This window comes from Branchiostoma floridae, chromosome 19, assembly GCF_000003815.2.
Source record: "Branchiostoma floridae strain S238N-H82 chromosome 19, Bfl_VNyyK, whole genome shotgun sequence".
Taxonomy (NCBI): domain Eukaryota; kingdom Metazoa; phylum Chordata; class Leptocardii; order Amphioxiformes; family Branchiostomatidae; genus Branchiostoma; species Branchiostoma floridae.
The window spans coordinates 9,517,919-9,540,900 of NC_049997.1; the positions used below are offsets into that span (position 1 = coordinate 9,517,919).

General features: G+C 37.3%; 3 protein-coding genes across 4 annotated transcripts in view; 2 read left to right on the forward strand and 1 right to left on the reverse strand.

The window, feature by feature from the left end:
• Nucleotides 1-1,855, reverse strand: part of LOC118406807 (V-type proton ATPase subunit E-like) — a gene marked incomplete in the record, with an annotated part of 5,399 nt that extends 3,544 nt beyond the window's left edge. The window contains 3 exon segments of the mRNA XM_035807149.1: nucleotides 403-512; nucleotides 1,031-1,096; nucleotides 1,676-1,855. Coding sequence (XP_035663042.1) covers nucleotides 403-512; nucleotides 1,031-1,096; nucleotides 1,676-1,708 — 209 coding nt within the window.
• Nucleotides 1,856-2,086: 231 nt separating this feature from the next.
• LOC118406949 (protein WEAK CHLOROPLAST MOVEMENT UNDER BLUE LIGHT-like 3) lies at nucleotides 2,087-22,815 on the forward strand. 2 transcript variants are annotated; one of them, XM_035807346.1, is made up of 13 exons: nucleotides 2,087-2,153; nucleotides 2,369-2,477; nucleotides 3,902-5,165; nucleotides 5,402-5,491; nucleotides 5,710-5,756; nucleotides 6,080-6,150; nucleotides 6,302-6,380; nucleotides 6,931-7,030; nucleotides 7,355-7,420; nucleotides 8,098-8,230; nucleotides 8,858-9,059; nucleotides 20,332-20,482; nucleotides 21,186-22,815. In XM_035807346.1, the coding sequence occupies exons 3-13, from the start codon at nucleotides 4,149-4,151 to the stop codon at nucleotides 21,288-21,290; spliced, it is 2,061 nt and encodes a 686-aa protein (XP_035663239.1). In that variant the 5' UTR covers nucleotides 2,087-2,153; nucleotides 2,369-2,477; nucleotides 3,902-4,148; the 3' UTR covers nucleotides 21,291-22,815. The 2 variants fall into 2 exon arrangements, with proteins under 2 accessions (XP_035663239.1, XP_035663238.1); XM_035807345.1 differs by having other exon boundaries at nucleotides 2,090-2,153; nucleotides 8,098-8,254.
• On the forward strand, nucleotides 2,399-3,894 carry LOC118407204 (methyltransferase-like protein 22). The gene has a single exon (XM_035807630.1). The coding sequence runs from the start codon at nucleotides 2,399-2,401 to the stop codon at nucleotides 3,518-3,520; it is 1,122 nt and encodes a 373-aa protein (XP_035663523.1). The 3' UTR covers nucleotides 3,521-3,894.
• Nucleotides 22,816-22,982: the final 167 nt, after the last annotated feature.

The window sequence follows — 22,982 nt, forward strand, 5'->3', positions numbered from 1 at the left end:
GGGGAGAAATGATGCAGCTGCGCTCCGTCTCCAGGCCTTTACCGTTTACGTTTAAGTTTACGTGACTCTGAAGACCCAAACCGCAAGTTTCCCTAAATAATTACCAGAAAATCTCCTTTCAAATAAGCGAATTAGTTTTATAACGTTGCCAATATTCTTGGTGTCCCTCAGAAGACCTCTAGTAGCCTGGGTTTATTTTGCCAATTTTTTTTTTTTTTGCCAGCTGAAGGGGGAGGCGCGCGCCTGGCGCGCCTCCCCCTGGATCCGCGCGTGCAGCCTGTGAACAAACTGAGACGTGGGAACAAACTTGAAAACGCATGAAGACAAGCAGACCACATATAATTCCTCTATGTTTACTTAGGTAAGTTACATAATGAACACAACTAGAAATGTTGCTCTTACATCTTCTTCTGCTGCTCCACTTGTTTCTCCTTCTTCTCGTAGAACTCCATGATCTTGACCCGCTGCATCTGGACCAGACGACCCTTCTCTATGTTAAACTCCTCCTCGGCCTGGAGAAAAGGGGCACAAGTTTTGTTTGTTTGTTTAATTCAAATCTCCATTAGTTTGAATAATACATAATGCTGTTACACTATTCTTTCTGGAGTCCATCATGAACATCACATAATCCAAAAGTGACTCAAGCAATAGATTTTGTAAATGGTTAGATGTTTCATGTGACATTAGCATCAACAGTTCCTTTTCTCAGTGATTGAGCCAGAAAAGGAAGGATGCTACCTGAAACATCTGACCATTCACAATTCAATCCATCAAGTTGCTTTTGTCACTTTTAAACATTTACCTCATCACCTAGCTGTCTAGCCTTCATCAATGTATAAACATCTTCGTATTAAGAAACACATTCACATTTTAGATTACCAACTGGCTGAAGTCTAAATTTTGCTATTGGATCCAACTAAATTAGACATGAATGGACATACTTCCATGAAATGCTATAGCTATGATATCAAATCATGCAAAAAAAACACTTTTTTCTTAAGTTTCATAAATTTTCCGACTCTTGTCTTACCTTTGCATCTATCTCCTCTGCCTTCTCATTGGCCTCCTGCTCAATGAAGGCCATCATGTGTTTGATCTGAAAAATAATCAATCTATCAAAATTCTGCTACATTATCTTACAATACCATGGGGATATTTAACCTCCTTGATCTTCTTTTTCTTCGTGTCCTTGATCTTACGCAGCTGATATACCAATGAAATTTATATCTATACCCCAAGGACGTTACATGATGTAACGTCCTTGTATACCCTAAGAGGTGACCGTCAAAGCCTATGAAACTATAATTACCAAATCTATCACGCTCTTTGTGCCATTTATAATATTGTGATAAACAACACGTTCTGTGAATGGAATAGACAATACATGTGGGCGTGAATACACGAATTGATTTGTCACCTGGACTCAAATTGAAAATCTATTTTCTACGCCAAAAACCATATTCGTTCTGATCATCTAGATATGTGGACATAGAAGATGATGTCTATATCCCAATCTTCACAACAGCTGAGCTAAATCGCGTCCAAAATCTACAAATCCTAAAAAGAACTCAGAAAAATTATTTCCTGACCGGTGAAAAGGACGACCCTGCCCACCCCACCTTGTACGGCCGCAAAATGTCACGCCATGAAAAACGTCAAAAATCGGAAAAATTACCTGTTTCTGAACATCTGCGTCACTTAGCGCCATCTTGACAAAGTCTTCTTGACTACGTTGTACTTAGAAAGTAAAAACAGTGGACTTAAAATTCTAAAAAATGACAGAAATGATGATTTTTCACTTTCCCCACGGAGATCTCTGCGATCATGTGATTTTGCAGTCAGGATCGCAATGAACTGTGGGTAAGGAATGTACCACTTGAGCAGAGGGATATTTGTACTGGTCGTGTTTATTTTTTCACTCAAAACTTAATGCAGTTAGGATATCAAAAGCAATTACATATCATTGATAGTAGTTTTAATAATAATTTCTAGTATCTTTTATCACAGATGATGTCCAATATGCCTGATTTGAAGAAAAAGTGAATTATACTTTTCGCCTTCCTCTCCAGAAAAGTTTTGGGATAGTCCCAAAATTATTGTTGAAACTGACACATGTGATGTCCATATGATCCTGTGTTTTACCTAGTTTTCAGGTGAGTATGATGCACGGGTAAAACTTTAACCAAGTCAGGGAAATGCTTAAGCAATGTAAGAACTCATGTAACAAATCTTGTCAACAGTTTGTTCATAGAATATTGAAATTTTCTTCATTGATTTCAAAACTTGTTTCAAACAATTGCAAAGAGACTGTTCTTTGTTATTTTACAGCAATAAAACTTGTGTATTACTTACTTATGCATTTATGCAGTCTATTGGTGACCATTCTGCCATCCTTGCGATGGCCTCAGACTTGGAAGAGGGTGCAGTGTTGTCAGATGTTCATATCGACGTCCATCTCTCCAATCAGAGGTCCCTCGGTGAGTTAGCCCTTACCATTTTCAACTTCACAGTTCCTCAGTCTGACCACAGCTCCAGCAATTCTGAAGATGGCTCAAACACGGAAGGAACACGTGAACCAAAGCAGAAACGTTTAAAAACTGTGGAAGACTCAGTAACTGTGGACGAAGATGGAGATCTTGTTTTAAGAAGACGTAAACCAAATAGTACAGAAATGGAAGTGCACATCCAGCATGCTATGGCCACTCCTTTAGATACAGTAGGACTACAGGTATGGCGAGGGGCACTGCTTATGTGTGACTTTATCCTACACAACCAAGACATCTTTAAATCTCACAGTGTCTTAGAGCTCGGAGGTGGCGTTGGTCTTGTGAGCATCATAGCTGGGGCAGTGGGGGCCTCCAAAGTGTACTGTACTGATGTCGGAGACAGACTTTTAGAACTCTGTAGGGATAATGTATTGAAAAATCAGCACTTGTGCGAGCCAACCAGTAAGGAGATAGTAAAAGTTAGAGAGTTGGATTGGTTGGGAGACGGTTTATCGGAAGTTTGCAAGACTGACAAAAATGTGAAGTCACCCTCGGAGTGGTCTACAACAGATATTGAGGATGTAGAGAACAATGTTGACATTTTACTTGCTGCAGATATTGCATATGATAGTGAACTGACAGATGGATTCTTCAAATCAGTTTTTGATCTCATGACACGCGGACGTCCAAAGACTCTGTATGTGGCACTCGAGCGCAGGTATAACTTCACACTGGAGGATTTAGATGTCACTTGTAAATCGTACAATCATTTCAGAAAGTGCCTTTGTGATTTAGAGGGTGAGTACAAGTGTACAGAAGAGTTAGCAGTCAGTGGGTCAAGTTCTCAGGCAAAAAGTTTCCTGTGGTCAAAGGTTATAGAGGGTCAGTCAGAGGACAAAGGGCAGAGGTCAACACCCATAAAATGTCTGAAGGTCATGTCTGAACAAGTCTTGACTGACTTTCCTTGTTACTCTGACTATACGAGGGTGAAAGAGCTGGAACTCTGGAAAGTCAGCTCCACATTTAATCCCTGAGATACTGATCATAGCTACTAGTAATGTGATTAGGTAACAGATTTTTAGTTTTATATTCTAATTTTGTGATTGGCATGATCCAGAATAAAAGAGCCAAATGACTTCAAAATATCCGACCAATCACAAAGAGGCTGCTTTGTCAGTAGCTATAACTTGCAGCTTGTGATTGCAACTTTTCCTCCAGACCTGCAAATGAATGAGGTTTGACCAATCAATCAAGTCAGCTAATGTGATCTAGAATTAAGGAATGATACGCGAATTGCCAAGTAACGCTCATATTCATTATGAATCTGTATCCAAAGAATCTCTAAGTTTAAAGAACTCAAATCATGTATGATAAGGCCATAGTAGAGCTAATGTCTCCCCTCATCTGTTTTGCAGGTCTGGCGGAAAATGCAACTGTTAATTTCAACACACAAAACTACTGTAACAGTTCAGAAGGATTTTTGAGTACCTATTGACTCAATGATAAGCATATAACACCAAGCTGACCAAGCAGCATACCTGATCTTATTTGAACTTTCTAGCACAGAGTCAAACAAGTATTGAATACAAAGGAAAACAATTTACAAATTTTCTGATATTAAAATTAGATATCTGCACTCTCCTATGCTAAAACAATAACGCTATGGAAGAGTTATCCAAAGAAAGAGAAGATACAGAAGTGCTGTGGTCCCTGTTGTCAAAGGAAGCAGAAAGACTAAACCAGATGAAACTTTGTGAAAAGTTTGAAGTGCAATATTATGAAAGACAAGCAAATTTGTCAGAAGCAACTCTTATTCAGGACATAGATGACAGCAATGTTGGGTTGAGTTATCCAGATATGTTAGACATCAAAGATGACTTACAAGAAAAGGAAGACAAGACAACTTTATACCAGGCACTGTCAGAGGAAGCAGAGAGGTTGAGACAGTTGAAGATCAGTGAAAAGTGTGAAACACAGCATTATGAAAGACAAGCAGCCAAAACTGCTAGCAGTGTTATTGAAAGTAACCAGAATGACTTTGACAGAGATCCTCACAACAAACAAAAGGAAGAAGAAAGAATAGGACATAATGCAGTACTACAAGTTGAAGTTGAGATGGGACAGGAAGGCAAAGAAGAGGAGGAGCAGATGAATTGTTACCAAGAAGATGGGAAGGAAGGAACTGAAAAAGATGATGATGACCAAAATGGCAACAATACAAATGAACCACCTGTTAGTGTTACAGAAGTGACTGCTGAATTGCATTCTGGGATAGTTGATTCTTCAGTAGAAATAAAGGATGGTACTTTGGAAGAGCAAGATGAAAAGGAAGAAAAAAGTTTCCAGTCAGTTGGTATCCAGACAGAGAACAGCAACAACACCTCTGAGGACGAACATTCTAAGAAAGTTGTGGAACATCTTAGAAAGGATGTCAAAGAAAATGAAACACAGACAGACCCACCAACCATGGCTTCAACTGACAGAGACTTGACAAAAGTAGCAGCAAGTTTGGGTTTGGATTCAGAGCTGCTTAAGACGATGAGGGAGGAAAGGAGCAAGAGGCTGGTGATGGAGCAGATGGTGAAGATCGTTGAATCTGAGGCTAACGAACAAAGGTACCAGCTTCTGGCTGAGAAGAACAGAGCAGACAAGCTAGAGATGGACTTGATTGATACAAAGGTATGAAAGAACGATTGCCTGTCACAATTCATAGTAGGATCCTTCAAAAGAGAAAAGATATATGTAATGTAAGCTTCTCAAAAAAGTGCTTTTGCACAGGATTACGTAGCTGTAATCATCTATGATGTAGCTCTGTTACAATTACTATTGAAATTTAACTTGATATAAACTGAAGGCTTAGTAGAAAAGTCAGTTTTGATACAATGGTGAAGACTTTTTGTAATGCTTTCTTGCAGGCTGAGTTGTCACACACCACCAGTCTTGCCGTGGAGTACAAAACCAGAGTTTTCGATTTGGAGGACAGCCTGCAAGGAGCCAGGAAAATGGTATGGTGGTTAATTTTTTATTACTGTTAAGGTCATACAGAATTTATTCTATAGATTACACATGCTAAGAAACTGATTAAGGCCTGATTCGTGAAACATTTTTTTTATTTGGGGTCTTAACTTGTATTAACTACACGTACATGTGCCTTTGCTTGCACCCATGAGTAACAAAATCTATTCAATCTGAAAGTTTCTTTGAAATTCCTTCTTTCTTTCAGATCACAAATCTGGAAGGGAAACTAACTGGCACTGAGTATTTCAAAGGGTACTGCTATTTTTTTTTTCAATTTGTAATATAGTGAAATAATGGAAAATAATGTATCAATAGTAGTATTTCACAAAATACAGCTTTTGAAGGAAAATTGCTTTGTTACCAAAGAAAGAGAAAACAAATGTACCTTTGTACAATTTCAATAGAATAAAGAACATTGTTGAAAAGTGAGTAAATACGAAATACAGAAGCATTAAGCTAGACAGGTAGAATTTAAGGAAAACTTCAAGATATATGCAACTATCTTGCATTTGATTGTTAACCAGTTTTTATCCAATAATGTCTAATGTATGACACATTCACATTTTCCCATCTAGAGGAGTGGACTACATGTTGGAAAATAAGCTGGCACAGACCAGGACCACAGAGGCAGAGAAGAAATTGCATGGTGAGTTTTACAGCAAAATATTTCATGCCTTTTGCAGATTGAGACTCATCAAAATTATGTCACACAATGTCATAGATTATGAATAGTGTCTTTTTTACGCATTTGTAAAATATTGATATAAGCAACTTCCAAGAAACTTCTTGTTTTTCAGGTGTTCAGGAAGAACTCCTTCAAGCAAGGAACGAGATCAACCGACTCCTAGAAAAACTGTCTGAAGTCAACAGAGAAAAGTAAGCAGTTTTTCAAACATTTTGGGGGAAGTACACAATACTCGTGATTCCAGATGTAAAGTCTCGCCCTGTCCTGCCCATTGAAACTCTCACTAGACTCGAGAAAACGAGACTAGCATGTCGGCTCAAAATAAATGCAGTTTATCATGTTGCAACATAATGCAACGTCAAATAAAACCTCCCTTCATATTTGAACAATTGCTGTTTCAAGTTTTGGAGAAGAAATTAGAAATGGTCTATTTCTGTTTCACTTCTCATTTTCAGCATTTAAGCATTAGGTGTCCAACTGTGTCAATTTTACTGTCATTGTTGTTTTGTTACATAATACCAATTGACCTTTTCCATACCGACCTTTCTTCAACTTCCTGTATTTTACAGAAGACCTTTTATTTTGCTAGACCACATGAATTGTTGAAAAAAATAATAAACAATTGACTTGTTCATCAGTTCCTCTCTAAAGTTGTGCTCATTCTGATCAATATCACTTGCGCTGTGTTAGTGTTATCTACATTTTGGTGTTTTAAAACATTTTTCTGTGACTCCAATGTAGGTCCGAGATGGTGTCCAGTACTGTTCACCTGGAGTTACTGAGGATAGCAGACGAAAGGGCAGCACAAGCCGAGAAAAAAGCCTTGGAGCTTGAAAAACAGGTACAGAAATTGTTTACATATTTCATGGGATTTTCAGACCAAAATGTGCTTTCTAGTATGATTCTCATTATTATCATGGTCCTTTTTTGCTTGAGAAACAATAGCATCATATTGTAACAGTGCTTGCAACACAACCATTGTCATGTTTATGTCAAGTTAGCCTGGATACCATACCCCAACCCCAACGATAGATACTTGAGATCGGGCTGGGGTTTGGTAACCAGGCTAATGTCAAGTTTGCCATTTTTGTATGATGTTACAATAGACTAACCAAAATGAAAGGCTATACTCAATTTTTTTTTATACATGTACTTTCCTTTTCAGCTACATGACACAAAGAAAACTCCACAACAAACAGTACCCAGCAGTCCAATTCAGTCTCCTGTAAAAGTAAGTCTTTTGTTGTTTTCTTCAATACATAAAAACTTTCATGTTATTTTTCCATTTCTTTCATTTGTTGCATTGAAGTTGTGGCCTATGTGTTAACGTTTAAGAATCAATTTTTAATCCATTAAACACAATCAAAGATCACTGATCTAGAAAGTTTGTCCATGTGTACATATATAGGCAGTGATGTTCATGTCTAGTCACTGTGACTAAAACAGTGCGGGGGGCGTTCTTATTTAGGCCACCTTTCCTGGATGTCAGTCAGACAATTGTGTGAGGGCTTGTCCACTGGAAAAAATTTTAAACTATCCTTTTTAAAGTAAAATGTGACTATTCAAGCCAGAATATCTTACCTTTAATAGTAATTTCAATAGGATGTGGTGTAGAAATCTTGCTGAGACCCCCTAAATCTTTTGAAATGGACTATCCCAAATTAAATCTGGCCAAGGCCATTGTCTTATCTAGATCTACAGGTGATCTTTTTCCTCTGAGGTCACTTCCTCTAAACAACAATCAGTGAGAGTATCAATTACTTTACTTATTTATCAGTCACTACAAACATCTTGTTCACAATTTATGTCTTATTCAGAGAAAGTGCCACTCTACAACTGAAAGATTGTTGTTAAAAGTTCCCAAATTTATTCATTTCTGAAGTTACTTTGTTTGTTTTGTTGACAAAGTTGCCAGAGATAGTGCCAAGGCCCTCCAGGGCACATACCGTCAGCGGCCTGATGAGTATCCCAGAACTGCCGGATTTCTCGGCCACAAAACCAGACGTCACCAGAGTGTTGCCCTCTCTGCCACAGACAACAGGGAGACAAGTCACTCCTCTACTAGGTAGGTAGAAATAGCACATTTCAACTGGATGTAGGTCCCTCTGCATCTAGAATGCTAGCTTCTTTTGTAAGAAAATTCCTTTTCATTAACTGTCTTCAGGTTTTGGTCTCTGACATTCAGAGACAAAATAATACTTTTCAAAACATGCGAGACAGTTCAGGTCTGTTTATTTTATGACAGAATTTTCCTAATTTCTATGGTTTTCATTGATAACTTAATTCAATACAAGATGTGCATAGAGAGTGTCAGAATTTTGTGAAGTATGTTCATTGCTCAAATACAAGCTGTTGCAAGATTTGTTCATGCAACTCAAATCATACATTTCTCACTATAGATTATATAGATTGGTGATTTCTGCTCTTTTTTTTCAAATGAAATGACACTCTACCTTTATGCTTATGTAATTCACAAAAAAAGTCCTTTTAATGACAAATAACTGTGAATAGTACCAACTAATTGTCACGTAGTGTTATATCAACAGTTGTCAATACACTTGTAAACATGAGAGTGAACGTTGACGTAAAACAAATACTTTGTGAGTCACAGTAACTAAAAACAGCCTAGACGCCCTGGTCACAAGTCTGGTTGGTGTGTTTCCCCCAGCCAATGAAAACAGTGACTCAGAGGGGTGGTCATCAGACGAGGAAACTCCGAAGCCAGTCAGAGCCTGGGACAGTCCAAAATCCACATCCAAGGGGCCACTGCACACAAGGATCGGGGTGAAACTTCCTGTTCCAGCATTTCTCCAGAACAGACAAGGTTCAAGGATACCGGGGAGCCCTGATAAAGCAATTGGAAAAGAAAGGTAAGTTTTGCTACCATTGCATAAACGTTCAACCCTTCAGTTATTTAAACTTTTTGTTTAACATCTTTTGTTTTGTAAAAAGCCTGAAAAACTGCCCACCTTTTTTTCTGATTATTCATATTCTGGAGATGGACCAGTCCCATGTTCTACTTCAGGGTTCTTTGTTCTATTCCTTGATTCTGAAGAACAGGATAGTGTTCCATGTTTGTTCTATAGAGCTATTTGTTCCATACACTGAGGGTTCTGTGTGTTCTGTCAACTGTTGAGTGTTATTCAAAGTTCCTGTTTCTACTTATGGATATGACAAGCACACCCGTGATACTAGCCTTCCTCTGCTTCATCCCACTTTTGTTAAAACTTGCTTCAGTACTTTATAAGAAAATGTAAGTAATGCTGTTATATTTGTTTACCTTTTTGAAGATGATGTTGTAAGAAATGAGTGTTTTTTGTTGTTGTTGTATTGTACAGCTCACTCCTTGCTGTCATGCAAGGTTTCAAAGTGATGTACAAGTCAAATGTTTCGGGGTTGTACAGCTTTGGTGTACTCACTCATGTTCATATACCTGATGTCTGAATACTATGTAGTTGCAAAATCTTCTTTGTGTTTCAATGAACCCCAACTCACACAGTTGGGGGTCCAAAAATTATTTTTCATGAATATTCGTTTTGATAGTGAAGGTAGCTTCAAGTGTGAACTAGAATTTAGAGTGGTCAATTTCATTTGTGGCGTTTAAGATTAAATGGATGTAGATGGATATACCAAATAACATAAAGGTTACGTATGCTGCTATGTTGTATTTGTTAACTGTTATAGTATAGTTTCTAGCCATCTGGAATTGAATTTGTGGTGTGATACAGCAAATGAGTAAGCAGTTTGCTTAGACACATAAATTATGTTAATGAGGCACTACCTTAACGTATATACATGTGCCATTTCATATGTGAAATGCAGGGCCACACTGCAAAGCAGCGATATTATAAAGCTGGGCTGATTTTTGTTGTATTTCATCCCCGGTCCTCGAAAAATGTGAGTCTGGGATGTTCAAAAATTAGAAATAAAAGTTTGATTACAGTACAACTCAGAGCTTATCTACAATCTGGATTCTTTCTGATATAAATGCATATATATGTGGGTGTATAATTGCTATATGAAGCAAATGAATAACTTAAACCCCGTTTCAGACATTATGTTCAAAAGAATTTATTACACCTCAACAGTGACATACAATGTTTCACTTAAAAAGGACTCATTGTGTAATTAATTCATGAAATCTAGCATTATTGGCCAGGCACATAAATTATGTTAATGACAACATGGTCATAAACAATCAGTTTCCGGCAATATCAGTGCCCCAATATGTAAATTTAAAGTGTTTGTAGCGCAGTAGTGACCATAATTTATCAATGAATAATTCTATCACCTTGGGACAACATCAATTTCATTCCTATAAGCAGTGTTGCTGATTCCTGTCTAAAAAATGCGGACCCCTATACCGTCAGTTTGAACAATCATCAACTTCTAATTTTCTAATTACAATCAAACACAAATTGTTCGTTCTATTTAACTAATTTTTATTATTAAAGTTCACCCCACCTCTAAAAATATGAGTATGGGATGGCCAAAAATTCTTTAAAGTATTTTTGAACTGGTGAACTTCAACTCCAATTCTCAATCTGACTATTTCTTGATAGTAATGCCTATATATGTGGGTGCATGATTTCTCTTTGAAGTAAATGAATAATGTAAACCATGTTTCAGACATTCTGTGTAGAGTATTTACTTAAGAGTCAACAGTGACATACATTGTGTCACTTTAAACTGGACTTAAAGTGTAATAAATACATGACATCCAGCATTTTTGGCTAGCCACATGAATTATGTTAATGACCACAGTGAACCATCAGTTTTCCCTCAAGCTGTAAAACGTTTGCAGTGCAATTTTTGTATGATATATATGACATACATGTATGATAGCATTCATGTATGAACTATTCTGTTGACAACTTGGGGGGACAACATGTTTTTCTGCCCTGTAGCTAGATAATGTTACTGATTTTCATTGTATTTCATCCCACCTCGAAAAATGTGAGTCTGGGATGACAAAAACTTATTTTTTGTTATTTTGGAATATTCAAGCACAATACAGTTTTACGATCTTATACATTTGTACTTCTAGATAGGAATACCTTTATAATTGATTACATATTTGCTATATCAAGCAGAATTGCTTGAATAACTATGTTTCCGACGATCTGTTTAGATAAAATGGTTTAGAGTCAACAGTGACATACATGTGCTAGTACAATATTTCATGACTTACAATTTAAACAAGGAGCTTCGATAAAAGCTCCTTGATGTAAATGATCCATGAAATCAAGAATTTCTGGCAAGCCCCATAAGTTATGGTTAATTACTGTTTGGTCATTGGGCCTAATGAAAACTCCTTCAAGACAAGATTGAAAACTGTTTTCAGTGCATTAACAATTTGACTCATTGTTGAAATGCTTCCTCATGAACCTGGTGGGTGCTCATTAACATAATTTATGCAGGTGTTTGGAAACCTTCCATGTATGAAGTAATTAGGTGTCGTATGTCCTAATGAAGACTAGAATGCAATTGCAATGTCTAATTCCACATAAAACTGTGCAAAAAGAAGGGTTTTAAAGTGTGCCATAGAGGATTTATTACCCCCTTGAATTACATTGTCACAAATAGATTATGGCTCGTACATGAAGTGAGCCAAACATGCAGTTTGTGACATTGTCTATCTTATCCTTATATAGGAAATTTTTGTACATCCCATTCTCGCGCTATGAGGTGGGGTGAAATGTAATAAAGTCAGTTAGATAGACTAGCTACCACTAGTAAGTACAAAATGTACATGCTTCTTCATGAACAAGGCCGATGCTCATTAACATAATTTATGTGCATGTGTGGAAAACCATCCATTCACAAAGTAATGACATTATATATCATAATGAAGGGTAATAATGCAATTGCAATGTCTAATTCCATGGCAAAACTGCACAAAAAGAAGAGGTTTTAAAGTTTTATGTGACTTTTTATTACCTTCTGGAATTACATGGCCACAAATAAATTCTATCATGACTTGTTCATGAATTGAGCCAAACAGCTGTTGTGTTGCGATGTGGTTTTTAGCCATATAAAACAAATTTTTGTACATCCCATTCTCGCGCTAAGAGGTGGGGTGGAATGTAATAAAGTCATGTACTAGCCTGCTTGCGAGGCTGTCTCATCCAACGAAGATCGCTAGCAAGGAGGCTTCTATATTCTTGCTAGTACATGTACTCAGATGCATGAATTTACAGCTATTTACTGAATAGAGTCCATTCCAAGACACCGTGCGGATGTTTGTTGCCATTGTTTAGAATTGATTTTAAAGTTTTGTAATTATATGTCTAGGACATTTGATACTTCAGAAATATTTCTAACACTGTTTCAACTTAATAAATATTTGCCAGGTCCAGTAAAACTTTAGAAATATTCATGGTGTGGCGTTGGATACTTCTAATTGTTTCTAAATAATGATAACAGCATTCTACCATTATTTACTATTTTCTACCATTTTCTACCATTTTTTGTAAATGGTTCGGTGGGCTGGGAAGATAGCAATTCACACATCCTTGCAAAGTATGGTACGGTGCCATGCAACAATGGCCCACCACAAAGGATCCACCAGTGCCCAGCAGTGAAATCTAAAAATATACAGATGCAACAATAGGGCTTACTTTTATGGGGGCAATAAACTAATTTTACCATTTTACCAGGTTTACCATTTTTTGTAAATACTTGTAAATGTGAAATAATCACAGAGAGGTTTCACAATTATTCTAAATAAAGTTATTTATGTACAGTTACTTTCAAAATGTTTCTAAAATATTCAAAGAAATTCAAATAAATGAGTATTTTCTTGGTCAATTTTTTGAAAATAATTTAATTATTGTGGCTCAGATATTCTTTTATTCAAAATAATTCAGACTAATTATAAATATCGCCTAAAACCCCTCATGGTGTCTTGGAATGGACTCTAATGCATGTAGAATACAACTGCTCAAGTCTCAAATTTGTAGCTGCCATGCACCTGACTGAGATGATGCCTGCAAACCACTGATTGTTGAAATGCTTCTTCATGAACAAGGCTCATTAACATAATTTATGTACGTGCATGGAAAACCTTGCATTTACAAAGAAATGACATTATATATCATAATGAAGAATCATAATGTAGTTGTGATGTCTAATTCCATATAAAATCTGTGAAAAAAAAGAGATATTTGAGTGTTATGCGACTTTTTATTACCTTCTGGAATTTTATGGCCACAAATAAATTCTATCATGACTTGCTCATGAATTGAGGCAAACATTTGTTAGGTAGTCAATTTTCGCCTTATATAGTAAATTTTTGTACATCCCATTCTCGCGCTTAGAGGTGGGGTGAAATGTAATGAACAGCAGTTAGACCAGCACTGATGGCTAAGCAATGAGGTTATAAAACCTCATTGAACGAGGTAACAGTCATGTACTAGTAATTAGTACTATGATACTCTCCAAGCAGACTTCAGGCTCCAGCTGTGTTTGACATTTCTTCAGGCGTTTTTATCTGGCTTTGTACCGTTTTCTTTTCAGAGTTTTTTTGTACCATTAAATTTTGCTTTTCAGAGACACAAAGAAAACGGTACAAAATAGAAAGCCAGAGTAGTACTACAAGACTAGTACATGTACATGAACTACCCTGTCCTGCCTCATTAACATAATTTATGTACCTAGCCACATGTTCCTTGTATTTGAGAAGAAATGCACCACAGGCCTTATTAAAGAGAACTGTAAATGTGTAATTACTATAACTTCTGATAATTACTGCATTAAATGTTATACTTGGGTATTACTGAACCCATTTACTTCCAACAAAAATTTCAGAGCCACAACTATGTCCAATAAATACATGTAAATATTATAAAACAGAACAAAAGGTAGCTGTGATTCTATAAGAATGGGGTGAAAAAACCCTTATTATTTTTGGACACACCATCTCGCGCTCTGAGGTGGGGTCATGTAAAACAAAAAGAGACTGCTAGCATGTTCGCTTTATCATATATATGGCCTCCTTCCGTCAATAAGGACCATCATGGTAAAATCGTTTTATCAACAGCTCTGTTATCCCCCTCATTAACATAATTTATGTGCCTAGTTACAAAACCTTTTATTCTACAGTAAATTGCACCAAAAGCCTTATTCACCATAAAGATCAACAAAGTGATAATTAATTCTGACCCATACTACATAACAAAAAGTTATGTATGTGTCTTAATTGATCAGTCTACTTTGCAAAAGAATGTAACAGCCACAGCTACTGTATGTTCAGACGTACTAAAATATGCAACACAACCATCATCTTGCTATACGCCTCAGGGCTAAGAGCCATTCTTATATAACTTAAGTTTTTGGATGCCCCAATCTCTCGCTCAGAGGTGGGGTTATATGAAAGGAAAAAAGGATGTAAAATTTGAGGTCTACAGTGGTCATTGATTGTTACATGCATTGCAACATTCTCAGCTTAAGTTTTTGTTTAGTTGTCTTTTTTCACTTGCCTTGCTGCTGTCTTAATTGCTTCACAGGCTTAAAAATATGTTCTTTGTTTCGGATGTTTTAGGTATGATTCTAGCTGGGCAAAATTTTGGCAAACCACTGTGTCCATTGTTTTTCGTACCTGTCCTGTGGTACCCTTGCAGAGTATGAAATTTGTGATAGATAGAAGATTTGTTTTATGTGAATGTGAAAGGCTTGATTATGTGAAAAAGGGGTTGCCCCACCCACAAGGGGGTTCCTTTAACACCCGAGGGGAAGATAAGACAGGAGTTGGGACAGAGAGAATTGTCTTCCTTGTCTTTGGTATCATCCCATGGCACCCCTGCAGAGCATGAGGTTGGGATATCAAAAATTGTCTACCAAAAACTCAATTCCGGTAGGGAATGCATGTAACTATCAAGTATGTAGGTGTAGTCTATACCCAGGTCACCTATATGTATATCTGTGGGCATATAAGTTGTTGCTAAGATCAAAATGGACATAGAATGCATATGAGAATGATTATGCTTTACTTGTTTGAATTTGGGAAAACGTAGTTCATGGGCTTTTCTAACTGGGACTTGTGGCGGTTGTTTGTTGGAAAAATGAAAGGTTTTTACTTTGGCACATAAATTATGTTAATGAGGTGTTGGGTTCTGGTTCTGGAGAATTACTGGGCAACACCTCTCTTGTTGGGGTAAAATGTTGAAGTTTTTCGGTACTTCCTATGATAACTGCTAGGATGAGAACATGTTCATGTTATTTTGTATGTTTGCAATCAGGTTGTTCTGATATTCTACTTTATTTCATGTGGTGCACCCATAAATTTTTTCTTACTCCCAATTTTTTAGGTTGGCTGCACCAGTGAACCAATCCCTAAATGAATTTAGAGCCCTTCTAGATCAACTCAGCCACATCCAAACTAGTCAGAATGCTAGCTTTTCAAAAACAAGTTCCTTTTTAATACATATTACCCCACCTCTTAGCGCGAGATTGGGATGTCAAAATTCACCAACCATATATTGGTTGGTAGTTTCACCCGATTCATATAGGATCAACATTTGAACTGTTGTTTGCATGTCTTTTTTATATCTGAATTTACAGCTGTTGTGGCTATAAAGTCCTTGTTGGAAGTAAACTGACCAAGTAACACTCAATCTTAACATGGTTTTTTGCATTACTGGTGTGAATTTAGGACTGCACATGTATTTTATTCGTAACTGGGAATGGTAGTGCAATTTACCCAAGAATTGAAGATTTTGTGGATAAGGGCATGAATTATGTTAATGAGGTGGGGCAAGTCTATACCTCCATAATTTAAGATTTACTATTATTAAGGCACATAGATTATGTTAATGATGTGGGTAACATCCATTGGCATAATACCGGTCGGTTTACTGCAATTTCGCAAGCAATGCTAATTTGGCAAATGATCAACGCGTCATTTTCTCCAGTTACATGTTGCTGTTACAGCTTACCTTTGCCACTTCTTCTGTGTAAATTATTTTGTCTCTCTGGTCCTGCTAAAAACATAATATCGTAATTGGAACACACCGCGGAATTGCACGGAGAACGGGCGCGTGGTTGGAAGGGGGTGCACTATACCGGCCGAACGAAACACGGCACAATTAACTGCCGCTATGTACCTTTATACATCCTCTGTTGTTCCTTTCTTTCCTGTTAGTAGTTGCACAAAACAAAAATCTGCATGAGCATACAAAAAGTCATGAGAAAATGGGCGTATACTGACAAGAATTTTCATTTAATTTTGGTCCGTCACAACCGCTATGACGTAAAACTTTACTGCTGGCCGTAGCATTAAAAATGGCGGGAAAATGGCAGCGTACGTTCAATTTGACCCATTCAGCCGTAGATCCGGGCGATAATGCAACGGTTCCTCATACTTTTACACGAGTTGTAGGTCACCAAAACAAATTCAAGATTGCTGTTGAATCATGCTCGTCTTGTGCCGTGAGCACATGTAATTATTATCTACAAATCTGGCGATGAACGTGACAGTGTGTTCGTCCCACGACGAGCTCGCCTGCCCCGAAAATGACCTGAAAACTTTTGGCCTTGTTGTCTTCGAATGCATTGTTATCGATGCTTTGTAAATTATGTATTGGACACCTAGATGTCTGAAGTGTGCATACCTCAGAAATAACTATTGTTGCATGTGTAGATCTCTTTAAGTTCCACTATTTTTAATCGACCGGTATAAGGCTTATGACCGGTATTATGCCAATGCATGTTAAGTGCAAAGTCACCCTTTGATGAACGTTACAGAATGATGGCAATGGGTGCATAACACCATACCACATAGAGGAAAGCAGCCTATGCAACCAAGAAACCAAGTTTAGGAGGGTCTTAAGTAGGGATGCGTACGTAAACCCACGTTTAGGTACAGGTCCGGATTCGAATCCAGAGGTTTAGGTACAGGTACGGACCTAATGAGTCCGGACCTAAATGCATGGCATTGAATATTATATCATGATATTATATTATGATATGTTATAACAGCAAAGCAATGTATTAAAAAGGGTAGAAGCATGTTTGAACCAATAAAAACGTGTGTCAAAGTGGCCATCTCCTGACCTGTTATCCTGCCTGGCTTGCACTAATTAGATACAGGTCCAGTACTGGTACACCAGGGTTCTGGTATTTTTGTATCTGCACCTAATTGATTGTACCGGTGCTGTATCGGTACACTGTAGAAGAATTTGCAGGCAATGTTGGTCTAACTGATGTTTGTTAGATTTCACCCCGTCACCTCTCAGCGCGAGATTGGGGGTATCCAAAAATTAACCATATAAGTATAACGGGAGTGATCCCGCGACGAAAATTACTGATGTATACATGGATCCTGTCATGTACATTCAAGTCTTGATAAAATGTTTCTGTGGCCTTACAATTTCAATAGGTGGGAAATGGTTAAAATAATACTTAAATATCTATCTGATTTGTGCAGAATTTGTAGACTGGGACAATTTGAATGCATTTTAGTCTTCATTATGATACTTAGTGTCATTCCTTCATAATTTGAAGGTTTTCCTGCTAAGCACATAAATTATGTTAATGAGGTATTGGACTGGTGGATAGGAGAAGCTCTTACATTGTAGCAAGATGCACATGCGGTTCTCTTCCAAATTGTTATATCTTGCATCAACATAATCAGAATTGCAGTGTCTAAACCCGCTTTACATTGTGTGTTTTTTTAGCCCTAGTCATTATAGCCACACACAGTAGGATCAGGCAGCTTGATGAAACATGGCTTTTTGTGGACAGGTTACTTTTGTTTCATTCACCCCAGAGCCTCAGGTTTGGCGAGGTTAGGATGTTTAAAAATTTGGTAAGTGTAACTCTTACCAGTTTACGTCTGAGCATTTGAAGTCATGTTCATGTCTTGTTTATGTTTGAAATTACAGTAGCTGTGGCTGTAAATTTCTTATACAAAGTAAGTTAACCTATTAACACAATTAATTAACTTCTTTTTGTGTAATATGGGCTAGAATCAAGGGATTGTTTGTGGATCTTTTTGTGTAAATTGGACTTCTTGTGGAAATTACCCACAAATTGAAGGTTTTGTATGTTTGTAGATAAATTATGTTAATGATGTAGGGGCCATCACATCATCATTATCTTAATAGTTATTGGTTGATAGAAAAGGCTTTCCTTGAGTAAAGTAGATCCCACTGTTTTTGTGGATCCTGCAATTCCTGGAAAGAGAGCTCTGCATAAATGTGCCCTATGTGGTAGAGACTCATTTTGGTATAAGACTGTTTAGCCACAGCAGACACTGGTCAATATTGACCAAAGGAGACCATAGTTCTTTTTTGTTTCATGTTACCCCATCTCAGAGCGCGAGATGGGTGTCCAAAAAGTATTTTTTGGGTTTTTACACCCCATACACTTAGCGTTAGCAGGAGAACAATTTGTGTTAGACTATGAATAAGATAATACTTTAGTATAGCTGTGGCTCTTACATTTTTGTCGCAATTAAGTAAGTTTTGTAACAATCAAGCAGGACTTCTTCTTTGTAGAATTTATTAAGATATATATATATTTCAATTTTGTAAATACTCTTTGATAAGATTGGCACTGTATTTCCCAAATAGAAAGGTTTTGTGGCTGTGTACATAAATTATGATAATGAGAGAATATAGGGTGAATTATATTCTTGTAAGTGGCGAGGTGTCATGTAGCATATGCAGTTGTAGCATAGCCATACTTAGGTGAGGTCTTTGTACATATGATCAGTCATTAATAGAGAAGGGGCTGAAAAATTTCCTCAAGTTATATAGTTTAACCTCCTTGCTTTTAGTATCTTGCTGTCTTGAAGTCATGATCAGGTGTGACATTAGCTCGGATTCCAAACTTCCATCCTCCATAGTAACTGCTGGTTAGCAAGTGAAAAGATAGCGCAAATGTTTTTTATGGAGGATGGCACCATTAATCTCCAAGCAGATCCTACATTAGCATAAGATAGTATTAAATTTGCAATAAAGATTATTAAAAGCTGGCAAAAGAGTAGCAGGCCTAGGGGTACAGGTGCGCTACTGTACCTCAGGTAGCCAATGCACACCCATGGGCCGGCTACACTCCTTATGCTGCTATAGGATCTGCTTGGAGATTAGTTGGACCCTAGCTACTGTTATTTTGTGAATTAGGTGAAATGATAAGAAAAACCAAATGTTAACCAGTACTGGTCTCAAGCTGTATTCTCCAAGTTTATCTTTTTGAGGCACAGGCAGCACTAGTATCCAAAGGTCAATCAGATACTGTTTAGCCCTTTGGATACTAGTACTTTGGCACAACAAGATCTGCTTGGAGATAAGTCAAGTGTGAGGCAGGGATGTTCAAAAATTTGAACAAATATATCACAGTAGAAGCTACTTAATTGCACACCTGATTTGCCAGTGCATTTCGTGCAATTATACGAATGTTGCAACAAAGCAAAGTTATGAAGCTGAACCGCACCACCATGGGATTTGGGGATTTCGTGCATTTAGTTGACAGATGTGTGTGATCATCCGCTGTGCAATTAACTGGCTTCTACTTTGTGTATACATGTATATAGAATGCAACATGGTGTATTCTGTTTCACCCGAGGTTCCAGCACGACCGCAGGTAGGATCACCTGATGGTCGGAGGCAATCCAACCCGTGGGAGGGCCGGGACCAAGGGTGACGCAGAATACACCATGATGTATTCTATATGTAGGCTGCTCTTTATTAGATTCCACCCCATGTCACTGAGGCGTGAGGTAGGGATGTTCAAAAATTTAAAACATAGATTATTTGGCGAAGTTGGGAGCATTTTACTACTCTCCTTGTATCAAATTCAAGTTGAAATCTTTTATGGCTGTACAGTTCCAGGATGTAGTAAGAAAACTACATATCACCCAGATATCCATTTTTCTGTGTATTTTGTGAAGAGTTAGGCATTACAAATGCATTCTTTTCTTCATTATGATATATTTAGTATCATTATAATATAATTAGAAGGTTTACTTGCCCTGGGCATAAATTATGTTAATGAGGTACCGGCCTGGTTTGTTAGGGAAAGCTCTTACAGTGTGGCAAGGTGCAACTGCAGTTTTATTTTGCTTATATTTCACTTTAAGGTCACAAATTAATGTTATCTTTTGATTTTGTAAAAGTTAAAAGTATTGCTATGTATTTTTAGGTCTAAAAAACCCCCTGTCCCAGCAAAGCCAATGGTTGCGCCCAAGCCCACCAAGATGACATCACCATCCCCCCAGCAACAGAAAGCGGTTGCCCCCTCTCCAAAGACCAAACAAGAGCAACAAGTGGAACCCCCCTCATCATTTGAAAAGGTACTGTATCGATAATATACCTTTATACAATGCCATGCAGATATAACGTCCTTAGTTCTAGGTGAAGTTCTGTAGGGCTATTCCATTTTCTTTTTAACTCAAGGGAGCCTGCAACAAATGGCATATTATACCATAAGCACCTTGGTTATTACTTCAGGTTGATTTGATTTTTTTTATATCCGTCAGGCAAAAACCTGCCTTATTGACGTTATTATTGCAAATTCTTGCCCAAGGGCTAATTGCACGTAACATAAAATGGTGTAGAATAGTATGTACATGTATGTCTAGTCTAAAAGATAACTAAAAACTGTAACTTGTTGGCTTCAACTTCTTTCCCTGAAGTTATAAGCCAGATCATTTCATTTCCTTCATTTATTTTCATTTGGCCAGGTATACACTCTCAGGACAAAAGGCGTTTTTCAGGAGAACCTGATCACCAAACTTCACAACTATTCAATCCGACAAACTAGCATAATTACAAAAATAGAACAACAGTGCATGATTACATAGATTCCTATGTATCTATGGGTAAGATTTGCTAGTATTAAAATCAGTCCTTGTTTGAAATCAGTCCACGTTTGAATTTCTTTACGTACTGGAACGCCTCTGTTCTATGGTAAGTTTATTCCAAAGTGTCAGTCCATAGTGTTGTATGCTGCCTTTTAATGACTGCACATTACTCGTTGACCTTCCACTCCTGCAGGCAGCAGAGAAGCCCCAGACCCAGCTGCACAGACGAGTCCAGGGGCCCAGCGGCCGCAGGCTGCCCCAGAGACACAGCAAACAAGCTGCCGCGGGGAAGTCATAGCAATGGGCAGCTCATTCCAATCACTTTAAAGTTTTTGATATGGTAAAAAAAATGTAGAATTATGAAAAGTGGATACATTGCCAAATTTCTGTGCAATTGATGACTTCTTTACTTTGTCTTTCAACTTTTTAAATACATGTAGACTAGTTTATGGTCAACATGTATATCAGAGTCCCTGTTCTTAAGTTTGTTGTAAGCAATGCATTCCAGTGATTCGATGTTTCCATTTTGTTGTAATGACCTGCATGCAATGTATATTTTGCACAATATCAGGGAAAATGTGTAATATTCTGTATTATGGTTGACTGGGAGCAACTCAAATATGTTGTATCAGTGTCCAAGATGAGATTCACTACTTTGAGAAAATTGTTCATACTTTGTACTAGACTTGTGAACCAATTATCTGATAAAAAGGGTGAAGTACAGTTTGTATGCTTCTGCATATTATGCCATATGTAACAAGTACAGTGATACATTTACTAATCTCCATCAGACTGAGTGTAGGGTCAAAGACTATAGTAAGATATGTGTGTACATGTATGTTGAAGTAACAGCAATGAATCCAAACAAGTAAGTAGTATTTTCAGTATATTTTTACAACCACTGTGACTGTGACAGCCGTAAGTGGACTAAACTTTCAGGTATGGGAATCCATACATACATGTACATGTATATTCTAATTTCATGTTGCAACTGACACACCGTATTGATAAGAAACAAAAACGGTTAGATGTACATTTCTAAGTTACAATGTATGTGATATCCTATTGCAGCAAATATTACTGAAATCAGCATTTTAAATTCCAGTACCCTAACAACCTGATGAAACTATTCATGCACTGGATCAGAGTTCTCTGGTAGACAACGAAGTACTTCTTATCTACCTACATTTTGGCAGCCTGCCTGCTAATTTCCTCAGAAGAAACTACAATCAATACAGCAAAATGTAGGCAGGTAAATGTAAGGTACAACTTGGTTGTGTAAAAGAAAACTGCAATATCCTTAAAAACAATTCTATGTTAGAAAGGACATGTTGCTGTCACACAGATTGTCTTGAGTTTCTTCAAAAATTGCACAACATCCTGTATATGTGGCAAAATCAAGAACTCAGGTTTAAAATTATTAAAGAAAGTCATGAGATATTGTATGTTGATTTGTTTTTCACTTTTTTTAAGAATAGATTAAGTTCACCATAGTAATGCTGTTAAAGTGACAAAATTGGATAGCTATGTTTACAGTATAGCATCTCATATCTGTTACAACAACCTCCAGGTATCATATGGCTTTGAAAGCTTACGAATACACCAACCTTTAGTTGCCTAAGGGTAATTACATATACAATATACATACAGTAGTGTATTGTATATAGGCCTATGCAAATGAACAATGACTAAAGAAACACACTCCTCAAGTGATTGTTACTTTTGTTTGAGCCAATTTTTCATCACTTCAAGTTGTACTTTTCCTGCAAAGTGCCCTGCAGCTGATGAGTATGAGATAAGAAATAAATTACTATTTGAAAGAATCTGTCTGTCATTCTTTACATTTGATGTTCAGAATCTGTCCAATGGCAAGCTTGTGCAGAAGTCAGTCTGAATTTCATCATCACCATCTGTAACAATGATCATGACCTTACAGTAGCTGCAAAATATTAACTTTGACAACAGGAAAGATTTCTAACAAAGTCAGGGC

Bases quoted from the DNA above. Each gene is read 5' to 3' on its own strand.
- LOC118407204 (XM_035807630.1), top strand. From the start codon at position 2,399: ATGGCCTCAGACTTGGAAGAGGGTGCAGTGTTGTCAGATGTTCATATC.
- LOC118406949 (XM_035807345.1), top strand. From the start codon at position 4,149: ATGGAAGAGTTATCCAAAGAAAGAGAAGATACAGAAGTGCTGTGGTCC. The intron at 5,757-6,079 runs GTACTGCTATTT...TTTCCCATCTAG, and splicing joins GGCACTGAGTATTTCAAAGG to AGGAGTGGACTACATGTTGG. The intron at 7,031-7,354 runs GTACAGAAATTG...TTTCCTTTTCAG, and splicing joins CCTTGGAGCTTGAAAAACAG to CTACATGACACAAAGAAAAC.